This window comes from Rhincodon typus, chromosome 27, assembly GCF_021869965.1.
Source record: "Rhincodon typus isolate 14 chromosome 27, sRhiTyp1.1, whole genome shotgun sequence".
NCBI lineage: Eukaryota > Metazoa > Chordata > Chondrichthyes > Orectolobiformes > Rhincodontidae > Rhincodon > Rhincodon typus.
In genome coordinates this window covers 10,907,893-10,929,527 of record NC_063358.1, presented here as the reverse complement: position 1 = coordinate 10,929,527, position 21,635 = coordinate 10,907,893, and the positions used below count along the sequence as shown (strand labels likewise).

General features: G+C 37.0%; 1 protein-coding gene across 1 annotated transcript; it reads right to left on the bottom strand.

Annotated features, from left to right (window-relative positions):
* Nucleotides 1–1,428: 1,428 nt before the first annotated feature.
* On the bottom strand, nucleotides 1,429–21,368 carry LOC109931672 (heterogeneous nuclear ribonucleoprotein R). Its single transcript, XM_048613111.1, has 7 exons — nucleotides 21,192–21,368; nucleotides 20,843–20,978; nucleotides 15,867–16,072; nucleotides 15,127–15,276; nucleotides 14,198–14,319; nucleotides 13,569–14,113; nucleotides 1,429–3,487 (listed from the first exon to the last, which is right to left on the bottom strand). The coding sequence occupies exons 1-7, from the start codon at nucleotides 21,276–21,278 to the stop codon at nucleotides 3,474–3,476; spliced, it is 1,260 nt and encodes a 419-aa protein (XP_048469068.1). The 5' UTR covers nucleotides 21,279–21,368; the 3' UTR covers nucleotides 1,429–3,473.
* Nucleotides 21,369–21,635: the final 267 nt, after the last annotated feature.

Here is a 21,635-nt window from a genome sequence, read left to right as displayed (position 1 = left end):
TAGGAAGATTTACTAGAAATAAAGCAGTTGGTTCTATGGGATTTATTCAATTGTGCTGTACACACATTTGAGTAGTACAAAAAAGTGGAACCTAGAGATTTTCAGCTTCTGCTCCAAATCTTAGAAAATGTTTGTTTTCAAAAGCAATAATTCAACTTGTGGTTTCGAATGTGAGCATTCAGAGCTTGCCATTATAAGATAAATGACTTTTCTTATAGAGAGGTATTCTTCAACATGTAGATCTAAATAGAGAAGTCAAATACTGATCAAGTCTTAAATTTTGACAGTTTATTTGGTGAAAATCTTCAAATCAGAAGACATTTTCATGAACACTATATAGATTACAACAAAATAGAAACACACCTGCACGGTAAAAAGGTGGAGATCGAAGCACTGCTGCTCATTGAGTTACTCGGTCCATTACATCTTTTGGCATACTTGCTTGTTATATGTCCTTCCAATGAAGTTTACAAAACTGCACAAAAGTGCTTGCTCTCCAATTAAAACTTCTTTTTTTTGTTGAAACCTCCTTGTTCAACATCAATTCAAATTAATATTTGTTCCATAATCAAGTTCTCACTTTTGGCTTTCTTCAATTTCAGGAGAACATTATTCTGCATTGAACAGAACTAATTCATTTGTAAATCTTGGCCATACTGCTTCAAACATAGTGACATCAAAGCAATGAAGCTCCAAAGTAAGGCCTGATCTTACTGGTAATGCAGCTCCAAGAAAGCAAATGCAAGCCTGACTCGGCACACCATTAATTCTCGCTAGTTCCTGATCAAAAATGACCTATTAGCTGACTCTGCAGGTATATATCTCTTTTCATTTAATATCAATACAATCATTGCTGCTTCATGATCACTTCATGAAGTTATAGGATCTAAATGTGTGTCTTATAGTTGGAAGTAGAAGAATTAGAATTTCTATATTTTAAAAGATAATTGTTCAACTTAGAAAAAGGAATGCGTGCAAAATTATAGACCAACTCTGTATATGACACGCATGGCCTGCTGCATACCTTATGTAATACAAGATTTTTTTGCTTGCGAAGTGCCAATGCAAAGGCGCATTCGCTGCAGCCTGTTTTAACTTCCAAGTGCAGCAACGATACACAAATAATCCTCACCTCAGTGGCATTCTATGTTTCACATTTATACATGTTAAACAAAACAAGAATACTAATTGTAACCCACAACTATATCCCTGCAATCCATGCCATTTACCCAGAAATGCCACAATGACTATTAATCAAAATGTCCAGCTTTGTTTTTGACAAACCAGGAAATTCTGCTCAGAAGGACTTGCTCCTTCATTATTGTGGCTCCATATTGAATCAGATACAATTTATCTGAATGCATCACATACTAAGCCGACCTTACAAAATACACAATTTAGTAAATCAAATACAGGCAAATCACGATGTGACTTTCACGAAACACTTTAATGGAAGATTCAAGATTCTTATACCTCTCATTTTCAACATGGAGCCAACGAACTGGAAAACAAAGCAAAAGACAGAAAAGCTCACTCTCACATCTCTTTATAGCAATGTCGATTCTGGGAAGAACATGCCTGTTCAACTCTGAGTGCTGGATTTTAGGATAATGGTGTGTCACTGAATATGCAACAGAGGAGATGTACGTCCTAAGTCAATCTAATCACACCATAAATGTAAGGTACATTTTGTATACCACTGATCAGTATATACAATCTCTACATGCAAGTATAAAATTATGGATTAGGTTTTTAAAAAAGACAAAACATGTTTTGTGCTGCAATAATCTGGAATGGAAATGGTCACTTAATTGGAACTTGGCTTTAAGAGTTCAAAATCAAAGACAGTAACACAACGCATATTAGGTAAGCAGATCCAATCGATTTTATAACGCAGCTTTTTTTCTTAAGAACTGTATTTCAAAGTTAGATGATAAATATTCTGTAGTGGCCAGTCAGAAACTAAATTTTCAGAATTGGCACTTGCTTTGAAATTGACGATTTGGATGTGTAAATTTTAGTAAAAGTCAGAATTATTGTGGGGCTTTTGTTTGCAAGTATGTTAAATGTGTTCTCTCCTAAGCCAGGTTTGGATAATTTCCTGAGTTTTCCCAATTACCCATCCCAAAAGACTGCCAGAAACATCCTTTATCTTACAAATATTTTCTTGCAGACCATACACAACAGAAAACCATCAATGGTCAACAATAATGCATTATAATTGTTGAATGTCCTGTCCAACTTATAGGGAAAATAATATTGAATATCTTGATACAAATGGAATTTTTCCTCACTTCGCAAATACATTTGCTCAATTCGTTGGATTTCTTTTAGGAATGCAGAAAGAAAATCAAAACTGACAAATCTAGATTCTTTAAAAAAATTAATTAACAAATCTCAGTTTAAACTTTGTTTCTTTTTTCCAAGTTTACATATTGTCTATGTTTTATGAACGTAGGTTACGCAAATGAAGCCAAGTTACGATTATCAGCAATTATTAGATAGTGGAGGTGGCAAATCTATTCACTTAAAAAGCAGTTCAGTTTTACTCAAGAATCAATTTCAAAGACATCAAAATGTATCCTCAAAAACTACCCAGAACATGAGAAATTTCAGCCAAACCATGTTTGGGCACAAAGATACAGATAGAAAATAATTTGATGTTTTATCTGCAAATCTCTAGCAATCGGATCAAGATTTTTTTAATGTCCTTTGGGAAGAACTATGTAAACATGTTACTAGTTTTCACCAAACTCTGCACAGTATATTAACCAAATATATGATTACTTAATAAATCTCAGACATAATACAAACAAATTTTTTTAATATCTTCAATCTCATCAGATCTCTAGGTGTATTCATTGAACATTTAGTAATACTTGCAAAGAAATTAACAGGACAGGATGATAGCCATCTACAATATATTTCGGTCTTCCATTCAGTCAGATGGTCCATAACCAATTCTGAATTTGGTGTTCAGTTTTTTTGAATTAACATTCAATTTCACCATTCCTCAATACTGGACCACAAATACTGATCTTGAGAAAGAGACGCACAAAATCCATCCATAATCAAAAGTATTTCACACGCGGAAATACAGTTCACACATGCAGTCCAAATCTTGTTCCAAAACTCTGTTTAATAGGGATCCAAATCAATAGACATCAATATTTAGAATAAATTTTCCTACATTATTCAGTGAAGTAAACTTCCTTCAATTAAATAGTCTAGTGTTCCAGAGAAAACTAAGTCACATTATTTTTAAGATGACTGACTTTTTTAATATTTGAAATGCTGTCTGTGTTAATCAGGCACTAATTCCCAGGTCAGTTTCCAGATGAGATGCCAAAACATATTAAGTAGTTTGGGAAAAACTTGGCACAGAAATTGTCTTACCATATAACTCCAACAGCAGCTTCCTGTACAGCCCCCACCTAGGATGTTGGTGTCATGATAACAGGTCAGGGCCAGCCTCAACCACGCTTCCCTGATAGTCAGGTGACAAAAGGATATTTGTTAAAACTTAAGAGACTAGAACAGAAATACAATCTGTGGCTATTTACCAGAATATTTAGTAACAGCAATACAAAGAAATTTCTCATTGCCTACGCCCTATCATTTACCTTAAAATACAACTCTCCAACTTAAAATTTTTTTTTAAAAAGCTAAAAAGAAAAAGTAAAATGGTTAGAACTGCTCAATCAGTAGGCAATGACAAAGTGCTAGTGGCACAAGCATGTCATATGCTGCATTTATTAATAAATATTGGTTGAGGTAGATAGGTGATCAGGTATATTTTGTCATCTCTTTTGGATAATCTTCAATTTAAAGAAAAAATTCAAAGGTGCCATTTGTGCCATTTTGTTCCAATTGATGCATGTTGTACAGAAATTATACTGTAGTGCCCAACCTTGTAATAGGGATGTCACAAACTTAAAGAAATGGTGTTTGTAGCACAATTTACCACAAAAATTAGTGTTATTAATTCTGCATACCAGGTTACACAATAAGGAATTGTCTTTCATAGTCAGCATCCAGTGCTTACCACAGGTACGTAAATTTTAAAATGAATGACAGTGAAATAACCAATCTATTGTTACCATCTCAAAAGGCCTTTGAAATACCATGACTTTAGGAATGCACCTGGACCCACTACAGTGAAATGTAACTGGCAAAATATTAGCTGCATTAATAAGCTGTCCAAAAAAATTTGGCATCCCTATTTGGCCAATTTAACATTGCCAGTATATCTTCAATAAGAGTGTTTAAGACGGGCAGATTCAGAAACGGCACGAACTAGGATAAAAAGACCTTTTTAAGCTTATGCAGAAAAGAGATTTAAATTCTCTTTGCATGCTGTTATTCTCAGAAGTACATATTTCAGTTGATCAAAATGAAATAGCATTTAGTAATCTTAGCACGTTTATGATCTGAAATCAAAGTCAGAGGATTGAAGGTATCATATTTTAGATATCTTGACATGTTTGATTCAACTACTGTTGAAACCAAATGAGAGGTTTCTCCCAATTACAGATATTCTAGAGAGATCAATTCAAGGATAACCTTCATTCCCACTACCAACAAGCTGAATAAAGACATAAAACTGCTGCAAGTGAGTGATCAAACAAGGCACCTGATTATCTTCAATCTGCAGTTGCAGAAAAAATATACCAGTTCTCACACCACTTTGGATGCTAATAATGAATAGGTTTTATCCATTCTCCCTTGTAAACAATACCATTTTGGGCAATAATCTTTTTAATACTGAAAAGAACTGCACAATGTAATTAATTGGATTCACTTTTGTTTTCAAAAGGCAAGTGCAGCCAACTGAGGGAAAACATTACACAACACACTCAGCAGGTCACCCAGTGCAGCAAACAGTGAGAACCAAGTCCCACAACCGCAGGATGGATACAAGTAATGCTACTGGCATTTAAACATCACTGGTACATGCAATTGTCTGTTAGAGGAGGCTACTGTACAGAACAGAAACATTTTCTAGGTTGCTAAAATAAAAATCGAAACCTTGCTAAAGATTTAAAATTTAAAATAAAAGTTTACACTAATCAAAATTAGTATTCCTACATTTGGCAACAGAACACTTTTTTGGCATATTGATATTGCACAGTGTTCTCAAGAATTGGGGCTGTTTTTCAGACTGGAGGCCTATGACTAGGGGCATGCCGTAATGATCGGTACTGTGTCCACTGCTTTTTGTCATTTGTATAAATGATTTGGATGTGAATATAGGAGGTTTTGAGAGTAAGTTTGCAGATGACATCAAAGTTGGGGGCGTAGGAGACAGTGAAGGTGGTTATCCCAGATGGAGTTTAATTTTGTTAAATATGAGGTGTTGCATTTTGGGAAGGCAAATCATGGCAGGACTTGTATAGTTAATGGTAGGGCCCTGGCGAGTGTCGTCAAACCAAGATACCTTGGGGTGCAGGTGCACAGTTTTTTGCAAGTGAGGTCACAGGTAGACAGCGTGGTGAAGGTGGCATTTGGCATGCTTGCCTTCATTGGTCAGCGCATCGAGTATATGAGTTGGGAGATCATGTTGCAGCTGTGCAGGACATTGGTGAGGCCACTTTTAGAATACTGCATTCAATTCTAGTCTCCCTGCTAAACCAAACGTTGTTAAACTTGAAAGGGCTCGGAAAAGACTTACAAAGATATTGCTAGGATTGGACCATTTGAGCCATAGAGATAGATTGAATACGTTGGGGCTATTTCCTCTGGAGTGTAGGAGGCTGAGGGATGACCTTACAGAGGTTTTATAAAATCATGAGGTGTATGCAGGCCTCCCAGGGTAGGTGAGTCCAAAACTAGATGGCACAGGTTTAAGGAGAGAGGGGAAGAGATTTAAAACGGATCTGAGGGACAACTTTTTCATGCAGAGGGTGGTAGTGTATGGAATGAGATGCCAGAGGAAGTGGTGGAGACCAGTACAGTTACAACATTTAAAACACATCTGGATGGGCAAGTACACAAATAGGAAAGGTTTAGAGGGATAGGAACCAAATGCTGGCAAATGGGACTAGATCAGTTTAGGATATCTGGTCAGCATATCGGACCGAAGGGTCTGTTCACATGCTCTATGACTCTGTCACTTCAAGTAAGTTTGCCACAACGCATCCACCACCAAGAAAGGGATCTAGAGACTTCCTAGCCAGCCAGTTTTAAGTTTTTAAGACTGTACATGATAATACAGATGCCTAATAGTTTAACTTTGTCATTAAACCCTTTTACAGAAAATAAAACTTCAACAGTTTATTACGTAGCCGATCTTTTCAACCAAATTTTGTCCTACTGAAACAATTTACAAAAAACCTTTTAAATTTTTGTTTCCCAACCTTAATTGCTCGAATGCCTGAGTAGCCTGCTAGTCCATTTCAGAGACCTGCTAAGAGTCAACCACTTTGCCGAGAGTCTGAAGTCAAATACAAACCAGGCCAGGTAAGCATGGCAGATCTCCTTCCTTACAGGACATTAGCAACGTGACACTCTCTCTAGTCCACCTTATCCTCCAATTCTATTTGCCTTAAAGACTTTTATTTACTCAAAAGAAAGAGACTTTTCCCCTATACATCATGCATCAATTACAGAGAAACAAATAAGAGTAGGTCATTCAGCCCTTGGAGTCTGCTCTGCTGTTCAGTATCATCATGGCTGATCATCCACTGTCCCCATTTTCTCCCCTTACCCTTTGATCCATTTAACCCCAAGAACTATACCTAATACTTTTCTGAAAACATTCAACGTTATGGCCTCAACTGCTTTCTGTGGCAGAAAATTCCACAGGCTGACCACACTATAGACGAAGAAATTTCTTCTCATCTCAGTCCTAAATGGTCTACCCTGTATCCTTAAACTGCGACCCTAATTCTGGACACCTTGGCCACTGGGAACATCCTTCCTGCAATTACCTTATTCGACTCTTTTTTTAAAAAAAAAGTCCAGCAACCCAAAAAAAAATGAAGTTTCATTAGCTAAAGTGCGTAATGTTACAAAAGTGGAAAACAAGATGGACTCATTCATGACACAAACGCAGTTGGAATATTTCAGTGCAAGAATAAACTTGATACACAGGTTACAAGTGGACTGGTTCAGTCCCAGAGTTGCCATTTGATGGGGAATGAATTCTATAGGAAGGACCAAAAGACAATGCAAAACATTCCTCTACTCTAACCCAAGACCAAAATTAAATTATACATTAACTATTCATCACTTGCTCTACAGTTTTAAAAGCATTTAGTTTGTTTCAACATGAATTTGACAATGAAAGTCCAGTTCAAGCTTAAAGAGTAAATTGAGCAAACTTGCTGAGCCCCACACTGATTAATAATTAACAATCCATGATTATCTCACTTTTCAAAATCAAGTAGGAGTGGAAGCCCTGAGAGGATTTGAGAGTTTTTTTTAAAAAAATATCAATGACAGCTTTCATTGTTGAAAATTTATGGATATGAATACTTTATTTAGGGCATGGAAGAATGAATGAAAAATTATTCATTCCAAAATATTTCAATTTCACAGATTTATGACGCAAATTCAGTACTCATCTTAAATGATTCATTAATTCCAAGATAATTCAATTTAGTATTTCAGCTAGTGAAAACTGCTTGTTTGTATCTTATTTAAATCTCCCTATATTTAGCATGACAAACATCTATAGGCTGAAATGTGTGCAAGTACAGTCCAACAATCCAACTAAAATGATTCAGAATAAAGGATAGACTATGCAAACGCCATTCCCATTTCTGACATCATTCCCTTTCACTACCAAACTTCTTTGCTGTAGATGGTCTTTATGCCAAGTGCTGCACCACTTAACCAAGTAGCCACTAGAGTATGGAGTCCAATGAAGCTTCTTCCAAATAACATTTGCAGCACACAAAATTCAGGCAATGACCATTGCAAACGTGACAAGCAAACCACATTCCTTGTTATTCAATGATGTTACCATCACTGAACAACCTATGACTATCAACAGCTTATGGAATACCATTGACAAGAAATGCAACTGGACTCTTTCCTCGCTCTCTCACACACACACACACACACACACTATATAAGCAGGTCAGAGGCTAGAAATACTGCAGTGAGTAACTCATCTCCGGACTCCCCTAAGCATATCCACAAGCTATAAAGTACAAGTCAACAGTGTGATAGAATACTCTCCATTTGCCTGGATGGATTCAGCTCCAACACCACTCAAACTTGACACCATCCAGGACAAAGAAGCCTGCTTGATTGGAATCATCCACAAGCATCCATTCCCTCCACCACCAATGCTCAGTAACAGCTGTGTATACAATCTACAAAATGCATTGCAGAAATTTGCTAAAGATCCTTTGACAGCATGTTCTAAATGCATCCAGCTAGAATGACAAAGGCAGAAGATACATGGGAAACCACCCTCCAAGTGCCCCTCAGAGCCACTCAGCATTCCGATTAGGAAATATACTAGTGTTCCTTCACTGGCAGTGGGTCAAAATCCGATAATTCCCTTCCTAACAGTTTTGTAGGTCTGTCTACAGCACATGAACTTCAGCGGTTTAAGAAGGAAGCTCACCACCACCTCACCAGGGCAACTAGGAACAGACAAATACTGGCAAGCCAGCGACACCCATATCCCAGGAGTGAATAAAAGAAAATTCTTTAGCTAGCTCCTTTTTTTCCAATGTTACTGGGAAACAAACCTTTCAATCATCATTAAGGTTAAACCATTTTCAACTTTAAATTCTGCAGACACGCCACCTGATAGAGGACAGAATCCAGCATAGGGCATAACATTCAGTAACTGACAAGTTTCTCAACAAAAAAAAAACACAACTAATTCTAGAACCTGATAACAGCATAATTCAGGGCTCCTGACATTTTGATTGCCCCTGCCTCTTGCAAGCAAGTCTTCTGAGCCACTCACTCAATACATACAAATAAATCAGAGAAGATTCTGATGTCTGAAGATTCTGGTGTGTGTGCATAACTAATTGATAGGAAAATCTCAAATCTGAGACAAATCTTGAGAAAGGGGAAATTAGCCTCCACACACTTGTGTTGGGCAATGGCTCATGACTGGTCATTTTTTAAAATTCTTGATTAATGCAAAGATGGATATTTGCCTTTTCTCTAATATCGCATGGACAGTAAGTAGTACTTTTATTTCTAGCATTACATCACAGAAAAAAAAACTGAAGATTGCTTAACAGGTCAACATCAGCCAAAATGTTAAAGAGTAACGACACCCCAACATTCAATATACAGCAAACAAAAGCAGCAACGCACTCACTTTACGGTCTAATCTTCATCGAATTCAACAAATTCAGAAAATAATCCAGTTGTACTTCAGACATGTAAATGCCCTTCAATCAAGTCGTAGAATCCCACACAATTTTAAGTTTGGAAAAGGAGTTACTATTAGATTATATCCTAAGCATCTGTGTCTTTAGGCTCAGGTGATGCAACAAGAGACAATTTTTTTTGCACTTGACAATACCATCGGAATGAATAATTACTCTGTGCATTTATCCATTACTATGTAATTATATAGTTAACAGGAGAGCAAACATAAAGCAAAGAAAATTAGGTCGAAGGTAAATGCGAAAACCATTTACCTACTTCATGTTTGTTCTCTATGTTATTATGGGAATTGGACAATGAAACCCAAGATTTTATTAAGTAAATAGAAAATGGTTTTAAAAAACAGATATAAATCATGAAAGCTCCCCTAGCTATTAGGTTTGTCAGTGTTTAAGCACATAGAAAAACCAGAAAAAAAGATAAAGATTTATTCCATTTTGATAAAATAACACTCAACCACCTGCTATTTACACAGTTACAATAGTCAATACACATTTCTCTAGTATCTTCTCACATCTACCGATTTTGTCCAACTTTGCACATTCATTTCCAATTCTGAAATCATGACTCACTATTTTGCATATCTTTAGATCTAGCAAATGGTTTTATCTTTCATGAATCTGAACATAAGTGAAAGGCATAAGGTGCCTCTGATATCGAGGAACATGATTTGACTGCCCCTACGCAAAGATTTAACAAAGATCTTTCGCTTTTTGTTTGGGGGGAGGGGGGAGAAGTGGGGGAAGAGAGAGAGAGAGAGAGCAAGAGAGCGCGAGAGACGAAGGTGAAGACAGCAATCCAGAAATGGATATCACTCATGTGGTCATTATGCTCCAATAACGAAGTGACCATGCTTAACTTTATAATCTTGCTGAAAAAAGTGAATATACCTCGTTCCTACTTTCTAACAAATTCTGAGCCAAATGCAGCATTTGCAAAAATCAACAAGATTTTGCATCAGAAATAGAGGTTTACTTCTGTAAATCTCAAACAGTGAATTGATATTTTCAGGGTAGTCCAATAACAACTGCAAAAGTGAGGAGCAGTAATTAGAAAGAGTAAAATGCAATATACAAATTTGCAAAAGGCAACGTGTCAATAAATCCCTGGGTAATATGAAAACATCAACACAAATAGGGCATTTCTCTCGAGCATAAGCAATATTAATGCTGGAGGTGAACTCAGTGTTCATACCATTATATAATGAATGTTGATATTTCATCCACAGTGGTGGGATTCTATAACAAAGGCAACCAAATGATAGCATCTGAAAGCTAGATTTAATAAGCCTCAACTCAAGTGACTGCGCAAACCTTCACTTTATTAAAGCTATGATTTCACTGTAACAATCAATAGAAGCTTCACTTCTTTTTTTCGTTGAAGGATGGTCAGTCAAAAACCTTGGTGAGTTTATCATAAACACAGCTTAGGACAGGAACGTCCCAGACCTGGTTGTGATTTGTGCTGTATCGTGTTGATTTCAGCCAAGCCATTTTTGACGGCACTAGCAAGACCCTGGGTTTTAGGAATCAGCCCTCAAAATATTTTCAGTCTGAAGTAAACCACATCGATTTCATTTAAATTTTCTGTTCAAGGAGCTTTCTTCAGACAGTCACACAAAAAAAAAACTTGCCAGCAAAGTGCAGCTGGTTAACTCTAAATATCCATAAATAGTTCTACTCATGTCAATAAAAGTTCCTAAATGTGCTACCTCAAAATATCAACTAGACCACAAGCATTCTCAAGTTAAGTTTGGCAATTAAAAACATTCCCATGAAAATAAGTGACTGCATATATTTGCATACATAATCATTTTGAAGGACAACCTTTCCTTTCCAAAGTCCAGATTCATCAGATATGACAACAGTTAACATAACAATGCCTCCAGCCACAATCTCAGAAAGTATTCACAAATAACATTTTGGATTTCTCTGTAATTTGATCTTCTACCCAAAATTTGTAGCCTGATACAGGAATATATGCAATAAAACATTTTCAATCATAATGAAAATGGTTGCTTTAAGTTAATAAGTAAAATCAGAACTTGCACGGCAACTGCAGAAATCTGTTTACCCCACAGTCTAGGAAAGAATAAGATTTGGATGAATGTTTGTGTATTAAGTTAAATTTGACAAACAACATTAAACAATACGGGGGGACAAGTCTAGGGAATATAAGCTATAAGTCACAATCTTTTGTATCTCATCCTTCACATTCACTATCATGAAATATTTCACCTTCAAAAAGAGAACAAGTGTTTGCTTAAATATTTAATTAATTGAATTCTTGGTTTCCAAAGAAAATTAAGCTCTGAAATGAACATTTGGGACTAACACAGAATCTCAGTCAATAATTCAAGACTCATCCCAATTTCTCATTTTTAAATTTAGCAGCGTTTTTGGCAATTTTGTGTACTTTGGAAGCATGATCAGAATAATCTAAATTGATTTTGAGGTACTTTTATCTTTTTACAAAAAGATAATGTTGGAAACCTTGATTTTCTTTTTCTAGATATTTAAGCATTAGACTTAATGTAAAACTGGCATATTAACCAAAATAGCATAACTGAGTTGAAATGTTGAAATGATAAATCACAGGTGGCAACTGACAGTGACTTCTTTACCTTTTACTATCACTCTGCAACACTTTGCACCCACCTGCCCTCACCCAAAAAAAAACAAACATTTTTCTAAAAGGATCAGTTTCCCTCCCCACCCAGGAACTGGATCTCTGACTGATTTCCTTAACCCAGTGCAGTTCAGGACAACTGTAGCAACTAGACTGCCATTGCGGCAATGCTCAGTTAACCTATCACAAACTAATGCTGAAGCTCATTGTTCAACTCATCACTCTCCATGAGTTAACCAGTGGCAAAGGCAGTGGTCATTATTTCAAATCCATTAAAAACTTAATTAAGAGCTGGATACAGTAATTTTAAAAGATATTCTCCACTGACGTCATCAGCTCCCAACAGCAACGGTGAATGGATTTTTAGTCTATTAAACATATGTTGATCAGTGAAGGGTGCCAGAGATGGTGATCCATCCTTGCAAGACAACCATGAGATCATTAACATCTGTCAAGTTGCTAAGTACATTGTAGATGCTGCAATTGTCAAGTGTACAACAATTGGTTACATCACCCATTTTCAAACTAATCAAGTGTGCAGCAGCTTAGAAACATGCTTTAAAAAAAGTGCTGAAAACTATTAAGCAGACTTAATCCAAACCGCACAACTAATGGAAAGACCATCTTCCACAAACTCTAAACTTTCCATTCCCTCTTTCTGCAGGTGTAAAACTAGGTTATACAAAAAGTCAAACCATTCATTTGATTGATCACTCACATAAGCAGTTTCTTTTTTCAGGGGAAAAGCTGTTGGTTTGAAGGTAACCACAATTCTAATCAATCAAATTTTCAGGACACAATTGAATTTGAATCATAATTTTTGGATAATATAGTTTTAAGTTTTATTGAAATTTGACATGAACAATAAATTGTAAATACAATCACATCAATGAACAGAACGCCACGGGTTGTACGATTAAGCCAAACCAAATTTTGGGCAGATTCTTAAAGGTGTGAAGCTAACAATTATTTTAAAAACACAATTTACCTACTCTACAAATGCAAAACACACAGTTAAATGTTACTTTCAGTACAAGGAAACTTAAAAATGGTTTTAAACTGCAAGCTCATCTTAAAAACTACTAAGACAAAACACTAGCATTTACTTATATACAGCATACTCCAATGGCAGTCTAATCCCAAAGCCATAAACCAGTGAAACTGTCCAATACCAGTCAATTCTGCAAAACCATGATTGAAAATTGTGCCCAACATCTGAAAGCAAAGTCCAAAGTTTCCTTTCAAACTGCTAAAAAAGTAGCTTAAAAACGAAATAAAAAGCATCTTTTTCCCCCAAAGAATTGTTAAGGGAAAATGTAAGCCAGAAATGTCCAAGTGCATTTATGAAAAAAAAAATCTGGTATATACAATAGTGATTCTTGATGTCAGCAAAATGCATGTGGCAGCCAATCTGTACTGAAGGATGTAGAGTTAAGCCAATCAGATTTGAAGGTTGCAGAGTTTAGCCAATCGGGTCTCAACAATCTCACTGAAACCCCCATTTGTTTACTTCCATTGCTGCCCATAAGTATCCTGATAAAACTCCTGGTTGTCATTATTGTAACCATAGTTACCAGAATAATCACCACCTTGCTGCAGAGGCTGCTGAGCGATGGGTTGGGAGCCCCAATTCTGTTGGTTGTTGGTTTGGCGTCGCTTGGAATCTGGCTGGTTGTACCCATCAGCTTTTCGCTTTCCTCCAACATTGCCACCACGGTTACCCCTGCCACCACGGGTTCCACGTCCTCTTTGCGGTGGCTGTGGGCCTCCTCTGCCACCCCTAGCACCTCTTGGAGGTCCCATTGGTGTTCCACGTTGAGGATATCCTGCCCTTCCTCGGGGTGGTGGTACACCACGACCTCTGGGAGGGGGGACTGCACCTCTACCACCCCTTCCACCTCTTCCTCTCTGAACTGGGTATCCATCGTCATAACCATAGTATGGATCTTCATATCCACCACGATAATCGTGATAATCATAACCATAGTAATCATCATAGTAATCTTCATAGCTGTAATAATCTGGGGGATAGCCATAACTACCACCTCTACTTCCACGGACTCTGCCTCTGATTGGAGGTGGCAAACGGGGTGGGGGGTAGTAATAATAGTCTTCATACCTGTAAAAGAAAGTTGCATTATATATAAAAAGTTAGAAGAACCATATTTTAGTTGCACTGCTCTTTTTTAAATAAGTAACTTACACTTGGGTTCTTGTTGCCTGCCGTTGAGCCTGCCGTTCCTTCTTTTTCTTGTCAGGTGGTTTTGCAAGAACAATTTCAATGCCTTCACCCTCAATTTCTCTTCCATTCATTTGATCCATTGCCTATTAAGACAAAAAAAGTTTACAAGATACACAAGAAAAGCAATATTTGGTCCATCTCAGCTTACCCAGCCAGATTCTACACATCCCCTATCAGTAACAAAAACAGAAACTGGTACAGAAAACTAGGTATGGCAGCATCTGGAGACAGAAAGAGTTAACACTGAGTCTAATATGACTCTTCAGAATATATTCCCTCTCACCCCAAACATTTACCAATATCTGATGATACTGAATGGACCCCATGTCATTTTAAAACTGGTGAAATTCTGAAGAAAATGGCATGGATGTGGAAATCAGTACCACAGACTTGTTGCAGCAAAGAGGACAATGCATTTAAGGGGATGCTAGGCAAGCATATAAGTGAAGTAAAAGTTATGTGACATTTACAAAAGTGAAGGAGAATGAAGGGAATTACAATGACAATATGGAACAGCTGGGTCAAGTGGATTGTTTTGCTGCTACAAATCTGATGTAATTCCACTTAAAATTTTAAATTTCAAGGGGCAGTAATCCTGTCACTGTAGTTTGGAGAAGGGGAATTAAAATTAGGAATTGTTGCAATGCAAATTAACATTCACAGACAGATGATAGATCACCAAAAGGTTGTATTAAAAAAGGCCAATATTAATTTTAACTTAAATTCTTTACTCAAACATCATTCAAGTGAATTAATTCGACTGTGTTCAGTCAGTATCATTTATCACTAAGCTTTAAAACACCATGACAATATCTACAGATGTGATACTTGGCATCATTCTTACGTGTATTATCAACTGAAATAGTTTAATCAAATTGACTGGCACAAACCTTTACTGCTGCATCTCGGTCCTCAAAATGAACAAAAGCATAGTCTTTCAACTTTTTCACCCGTTCCAGTTTTCCAAATTGACTAAAGGTCTTTTCTAGTATTTCTTCTGTTACAGAGCTAGCCAGGTTTCTTACAAACAGCACTTTGACCTGTAGAAAGAAAAAGTGAGAGAAAAATACCAAATGACAAATGTGAGTTCAACCCCAATGTTGGGATACTATACTGCACTACTAGCAAAACTGTCCCGTTATGTACTGGTAATCGCAAGACTCAATAGAAAATAACTGGTAAACAGAGTTAAATAACTAACAACTTTTACATTATTAACAATGCGGGTCATTTATGGCAATGAGAATTTGGAAAAGTATGGGTAAATGATACAGCCAAAAGTTTGATCTGAAAAGTTTCAATACTACCTGAAGATGAAAACTAAATAGGATATCAATTCACTTTTCACAGTTGTGGAAAATGAATTGTATATAAAAAAAAATCAATTGCTTGCTTTTAGATGTTCGTAAGTGGTTTCTGACTTCATATTCAAAATAAATAGCACATCAAGCCAAGTTGAATTATATCAAGTCAAGCCATCACCATTGTGTTTTCATAGCATGTAAAATGTCAAGAAATTCCAGCTTAAAAGCAAATCCTGGGGCACTTGGCACTTTATACAATTAGGCAACAATGTCAAAATCAGCATTATCGAAACAAAAAAAAAAAATCTTGACACTAGATGCATTACCTTTGCCATCACCTCTGGATCTGGTTCCTCTACTGGGTCTGCCCACTCAACAGTGACTACATTACCCCAAACTTTCACTTTGCCACTCATTAACCTCCGCCTGGCCTGAGCAGCAGATTTATGATCCTCAAATTCTAGGAAGCAGAAGCCTCTATTTTTCTTCTTATCATCAGGCTGATGATAGAGGATAACATCAGTGAGACCCTCTACAGAAGAGAAAGAAAAATTAAATGACAAATTTGTGCTAACCAACTGAAAGAGTAGAACGCGTCATTGAAACAGTTAGCTCCATTTCATCAGCATTACATCATTAAGTTCAAATGGCGAAAATACCATACAATCAGAACCAAAAAAATTAGAGAACAATTTAAACCGTTCATCATTCGTAATGCCCTTTGACATGAAACCACAAATAATGACCCTGAAAGTCAAATTTTGGCTACTTCTTTAAAATATCTCTCTTCATACTAGATTCATCTAACCAGTAAGGCAGAACATGACTAGACAAAGCTGACTCAACAGAACTTAGGAGGGCAATCTCAACAACTAACACAAGCACATGAAAGCAACATTTGGAGGTGTCTACGTCAACATGCTCTCCAAGGTCAACCTTGAATGGGTCTGACTGAATGATGCAAAATAAAAGGAAGAATCCAAATGTTTCATTAACACAAACAACACTGCAACTACATCAGCAGAATCTATCAGGGAAACAACTAGAAATCTGCAAAAAGTATTGTTGATGAGTGTTAATAAATTAACCATAAGTTGTTAAACAATCTAAATTCTCCATAAATTTTTACTTTCCTATAGATTTGCCACAGTAAGTTGCCATAGTCCCAGAAGACCACAGGACGGCTCTTTCATTACAGACAGATGACAGGCAATGAGTTTAACCAGAGGGTCATGATGCCTCAGGGGAGGTTTAGAATGCCACAATACCAATAGCTGAACCTTGCCCCCAAGGTTAAGTGGTATTAGGTCTAGCAATTTCCAAACCAGTTTTCACTTTAATGTGGGGATAGAACAACGAAGATTATTCTTTAAAACTTTTTAAATTGGAAAGACTTAGCTAGCTTGAACAGTGTCTTTCACATCTGCAGCAAATACAAGTTCCAGGGCTGTTACTGCTAAGTTGCTGGTCACAGGAACCTTATTGTCAATTGAATTGGCTTATTGCCACCCATATCCCAAAGCAAACTAAATTCATTTAAACAAAGTTGACACAGGATAGCTAGTATTGAAAATTTTACAAGTCACAAATACTCAACATGGAATAAAAACAGAAGTTGCTGGAAAAGCTTGGGAGGTCTGGCAGCATTCGTGAAGAAAAAAAAAATCAGAGTTAGTGTTTTGGGTCCGGTGACCCTTCCTCAGTTCGGAGTTCAGCAACTTCTGTTTTTATTCCTGTTTTACAGCATCCGCAGCTCTTTCGGTTTTCACTCAACATGGAATAGTTGCACAAGACTTTTGGGTGATATTTTTTGGGGGAGAAGCAGCAGCTGTACTTTATCAGCTGGCCATATCAGGCAGCCAAAACATTTTGATCTTTGAATCCCCGCTACAAAATACCCCTAAACTTGACACAGAAGGAAAATTTTTTTGCACTGAATTCAAAAATCAAAGTACATTAAAATTGAAACAAAACACCCAGCATTTTATTTTTGAAAACCAGGGGAATTTTATGGCGTTTCAATAAGATTGCCTTTCATTCTTCTAAACTTCATACTGTATAGCCCTAATTTACTCGGTCTATCATTAAGGACCATCCTGTCATCCATGTGACCCATCTAGTGTATTTATATATCACCTCAAATATGGAAGCAAAATCTATAAACGGTACTCCGGGTTTGATATCACCAACTCCCTAACACAACCGTAGCAAGACATCCCTACTCTTGTACTTCCAATATTGTGCACCACCCCCAACAAAAGAGAACACGTCATTTGTTTTCCCAATTGCTCACTATACACCTGCATGTTGTACTCATAAGAAGCATGAGGTAGTCTGAACAACATACAAATCTGATGCCTTTTAAAACATACTGCTTTTCTATTCGTCATTACAAATTACACCACACTCCATCTGTCACCATTCATTTAATTTGTCAATATCTCTGCAGTTCGTTTCCTCTTCACAGCTTAATTCTCACCTGGTTTTCTACATTTAATGAACGTGGAATAAAAAACTGAAAGTGACATGTTAAGTTATTCACAAACTGCAAATAACAGAGGTCTCAACACTGATCAGTGCAGCATTCCACTTAAGCCTCCCAAATTGAAAACGCCTTGTTTATCCCTACATTCCATTTTGTGTATATTAAATTAATCTTCCATTCATGCGGATACATTACCTCCAACTCTCAAACTTTTTTTTTTTTAAAAACTTGTGTGGTATCTTATTGATGAGCACCTTTTGGAAATCCAAGTATACAACATCAACTGGTTCCCCTCTATCTTAATAACTATACCTCCATAAAAAGTATTTGTCAAACATTGCCCTGTTCTAAAGTCATGGTAACTCAAAAATTACAGACTGATCAAAGAAAATATACTATTGAGACTTCCTTAAGAATGCATTCCAACATTCTCCCTCTTCACTTGAATAGCTGAATTACTATTGTTAATTTGCATTCTAAAATCCAGAAGTTTGCAAAATCATAACCAACACTTCCACCATCTCCAGAGTTACAAAGCAGCTCATGTCAAAGGCTTATGTAGGATATATCACACAAAATACACTATTTGATCTAACCAGTTCATGTTAATGCCTGTTGCATGCAAGCCTTCTCACATTTTACTTCAAAACTCTCTCTCAAGTTCATATGTCTAGCACCCCCTCTTACATTCTCACTATTCATTTCAATTAGTCTCTCAAAAGAATCTTCAGTAAAATAGCGCCTTCCAAATTCCCCAACTTGATTTGGTGAATTAGGCAGTTAAAAATTCTTACATTGATGGCTTCCAGTTAGGCTCTATGCCACGCACTTAAAACTTGCCCCAATTTTAAGTACCTCTATCAAGAGACCACTCAGCCTTCAAAAGAAGAAATCTCAGGCTGTCAAGCATTTCTTGATGTACATCAATGCATTTCTTGCATCAGTCTAGCTGGTATTCTTTGCCCCATCCCCACTGCCTCAATATAATACAGCAACCAGAGAAGTATACAGTAATTCACTTCCAGGTGAATTTATTAGCTTTTAGTACTTAATAGTCTGTTTATTTGTTTCTAATATTAATGACCAAAAGTGAAGCCTTTTACTAACCGTTATTTCAGCTGATCTCCTCCCTTTTAATATATGTGTAACAATTGCTACGACCTATTTTTATATACTGTTTACTCATTTTTTCTACTTACAAAATGTAAGTCTTTTTAAAACTATTTAGCCAAATTACTCTTAATCAGCTCTCCCTTCATACCAAGGTGAGTGACTTTAATGTAAATTCAAGATTCTTATTTGGACTAGACTTTTTGCCTCAAAACTCAATACTGCATTCTCATGTTTAACGTCACTTTTTCCTCAATAGAATTAATAGTATGAAGTTACTAACTAAACCTGCCTCATTTCACAGATCAGAAACAGCACTAGCTCAGTTGGTTCTGCAATATATTGCTCTAGGAAACCGTCAGGAAAGCATTCTGCAAACTGAGGTTGCAAACTCCCCTGGCAAATTTGATTTGTCCAGTCTTCATGAAGATTCTAGTTTGCCACAGCTGCAATGCTTTATTATAAAGTTACAATTGTATCTTGCTTAATACTCCGTCTAGTGAGGCGACTAATGAACAACTCCGATCAGTATTTTCTGACCCATTTTATTGCTATTCTCCAACCATATTGTTTGTCTCATCTTCTAGAGCAAGATCTTTTCTCATTAATTGTCCTTCTGCCATCTTTTCCTATGAGGGCTGCTACACTTTCCCTTCTGTTAACTGAAATCTGTAAAGAAAATAAACTTTGCATTTATATAGCACCTGGCACAATCTTAGAATGTCCCAGAGCATTTTACGGACAATTAAATACTTAAACACAATCAGCACTGTATCACAAAGCACATCAGCAAACATGCAGATAGCAAACTCCCACAAACCAATGATTAATGATGACCTGATAATGGTTCTCAATTCTTTCAGGGATATCAGCATCACTCGTATTTGTTGCCCATACCCAATTACGTTTGAGAAGGTAGTGGCGAGCCATCTTCTTCAGCTACTGCATATCATTCGGTGAGGATACTCTTACATTGCTGATAGGGAGTGTTAGGATTCAGAAAGTATTTATCACCAGTGACAGAATGATGGTATAGCTCCAGTCAAGCTGGTACATAGCATGGCAAGGAACTTGCAGATGATGACGGTACCATGCATGTGTTGTTCTTTTCCTTCTAGGTGGAATAGGCCACTGATTTGGAAGGTGCTGTTGAAGAAGCCTTGGTGAGTTGTCATAATGCATCTTGTATATAATGTACACTGCTGCCACTGTTTATCAGTGGAGGACAAAGTAAATGTTCACGTCAGCGGATGGGGTTATTCAACCGCACTGCTTTGTTCTGGATGGCACCAACCTTGTCCTGTTGGAGCTGCACTCGTGCAGGCAAGTAGACAGCATTACATCACAATCCTGACTTGTGCTTTGTAGATGGTGGGCTTGCTCTAGGGCGTTAGGTGGCGAATTATTCACCAGGAATTCCCAGATTCTAATCAGTTCCTGTAGCAAGGGTATTTATATGCCTGCTCGAGTTCAATTTCTGCTTTATTAATCAAATAAATGTTGTTTAGGAATCCAAGGAAACTTCCATACTGGCTTGGGTTCTTCACAGAAGTATTGGGTCCTTCACAGAAGTATTGGGTCACAATTGAAAGAACACAAGCTCCAAGCAATCCAAAGATGCATACTCAAGAAATAAGAACTGGCTCTTTAAAAAAAAAACAGAAGGTTTAAATTGTTTGCTGCTATCTGGATGAACTTAGTTCTAACCTGTGACTTTGCTGAATTCTTCCATAATGTTTTCCTTGGTCTTGTTCTTTGGAATAGAGCCAACAAACAGCCTGTTGTTGGCCACAGAAATACAAACTCCAATGTGTTTACCAGGACGGATTTCATAGTTATCACACTACAAGAGAAAAGACAGAAGTTCAACTTGCATTAACATTTGTGGCATGGCTCTTTCCAACCTGATGTATCAAGCAACTTTTCAATGGAAAGATGCAGCTTTATTGCACAACTGAATTGAAAAAACGTTTAAGGATTTGCATAATACACAAATTTGAAATGTTCTTAAAAGCACGGAATTTGGAATCATAGCATTAAAAAAGAAAAAAATTACCAGTTTAACAGCCTCCTGTGCTGCATCCTTGTTGCAGAAAGTAACGAATGCATAGCCACGGTTCTGCCCAGACAGGGGATCCATCATTAGTCGCAGATCCCAGATAGAACCAGCTTTCTCAAACAAAGGAACGAGTTCATTTTCATACAAATCCCGAGGAATCTTCCCAACGAATACCTGAAGTTGAAAAGTATGCGAATTTGTAAATATAACAAGAAAAGACGTTGCCGTGCTTCAAAGTAAGCTTTGGCACAAGGAATAACAAACATGCTGCAAATTAGATGAATACTGGGTCGTTTTAATGCCCAAAGGTAGTAGGAACTGCAGATGCTGGAGAATCCGAGACAACAAGGTGCAGAGCTGGATGAACACAGCAGGCCAAGCAGCATCATAGGAGCAGGAAGGCTGACGTTTCGGGCCTAGACCCTTCATCAGAAATGGGGG

What these genes read in the sequence shown, in the direction of transcription:
- LOC109931672 (XM_048613111.1), bottom strand. Translation starts at nt 21,278, where the DNA reads ATGATGGATCCCCTGTCTGGGCAGAACCGTGGCTATGCATTCGTTACT. An exon ending in CACAGGAGGCTGTTAAACTG is followed by an intron (nt 20,979 to 21,191) that starts GTAATTTTTTTC and finishes TTTCTCTTGTAG; the next exon opens with TGTGATAACTATGAAATCCG. An exon ending in ATCCAGAGGTGATGGCAAAG is followed by an intron (nt 15,277 to 15,866) that starts GTAATGCATCTA and finishes TTCTTTCTACAG; the next exon opens with GTCAAAGTGCTGTTTGTAAG.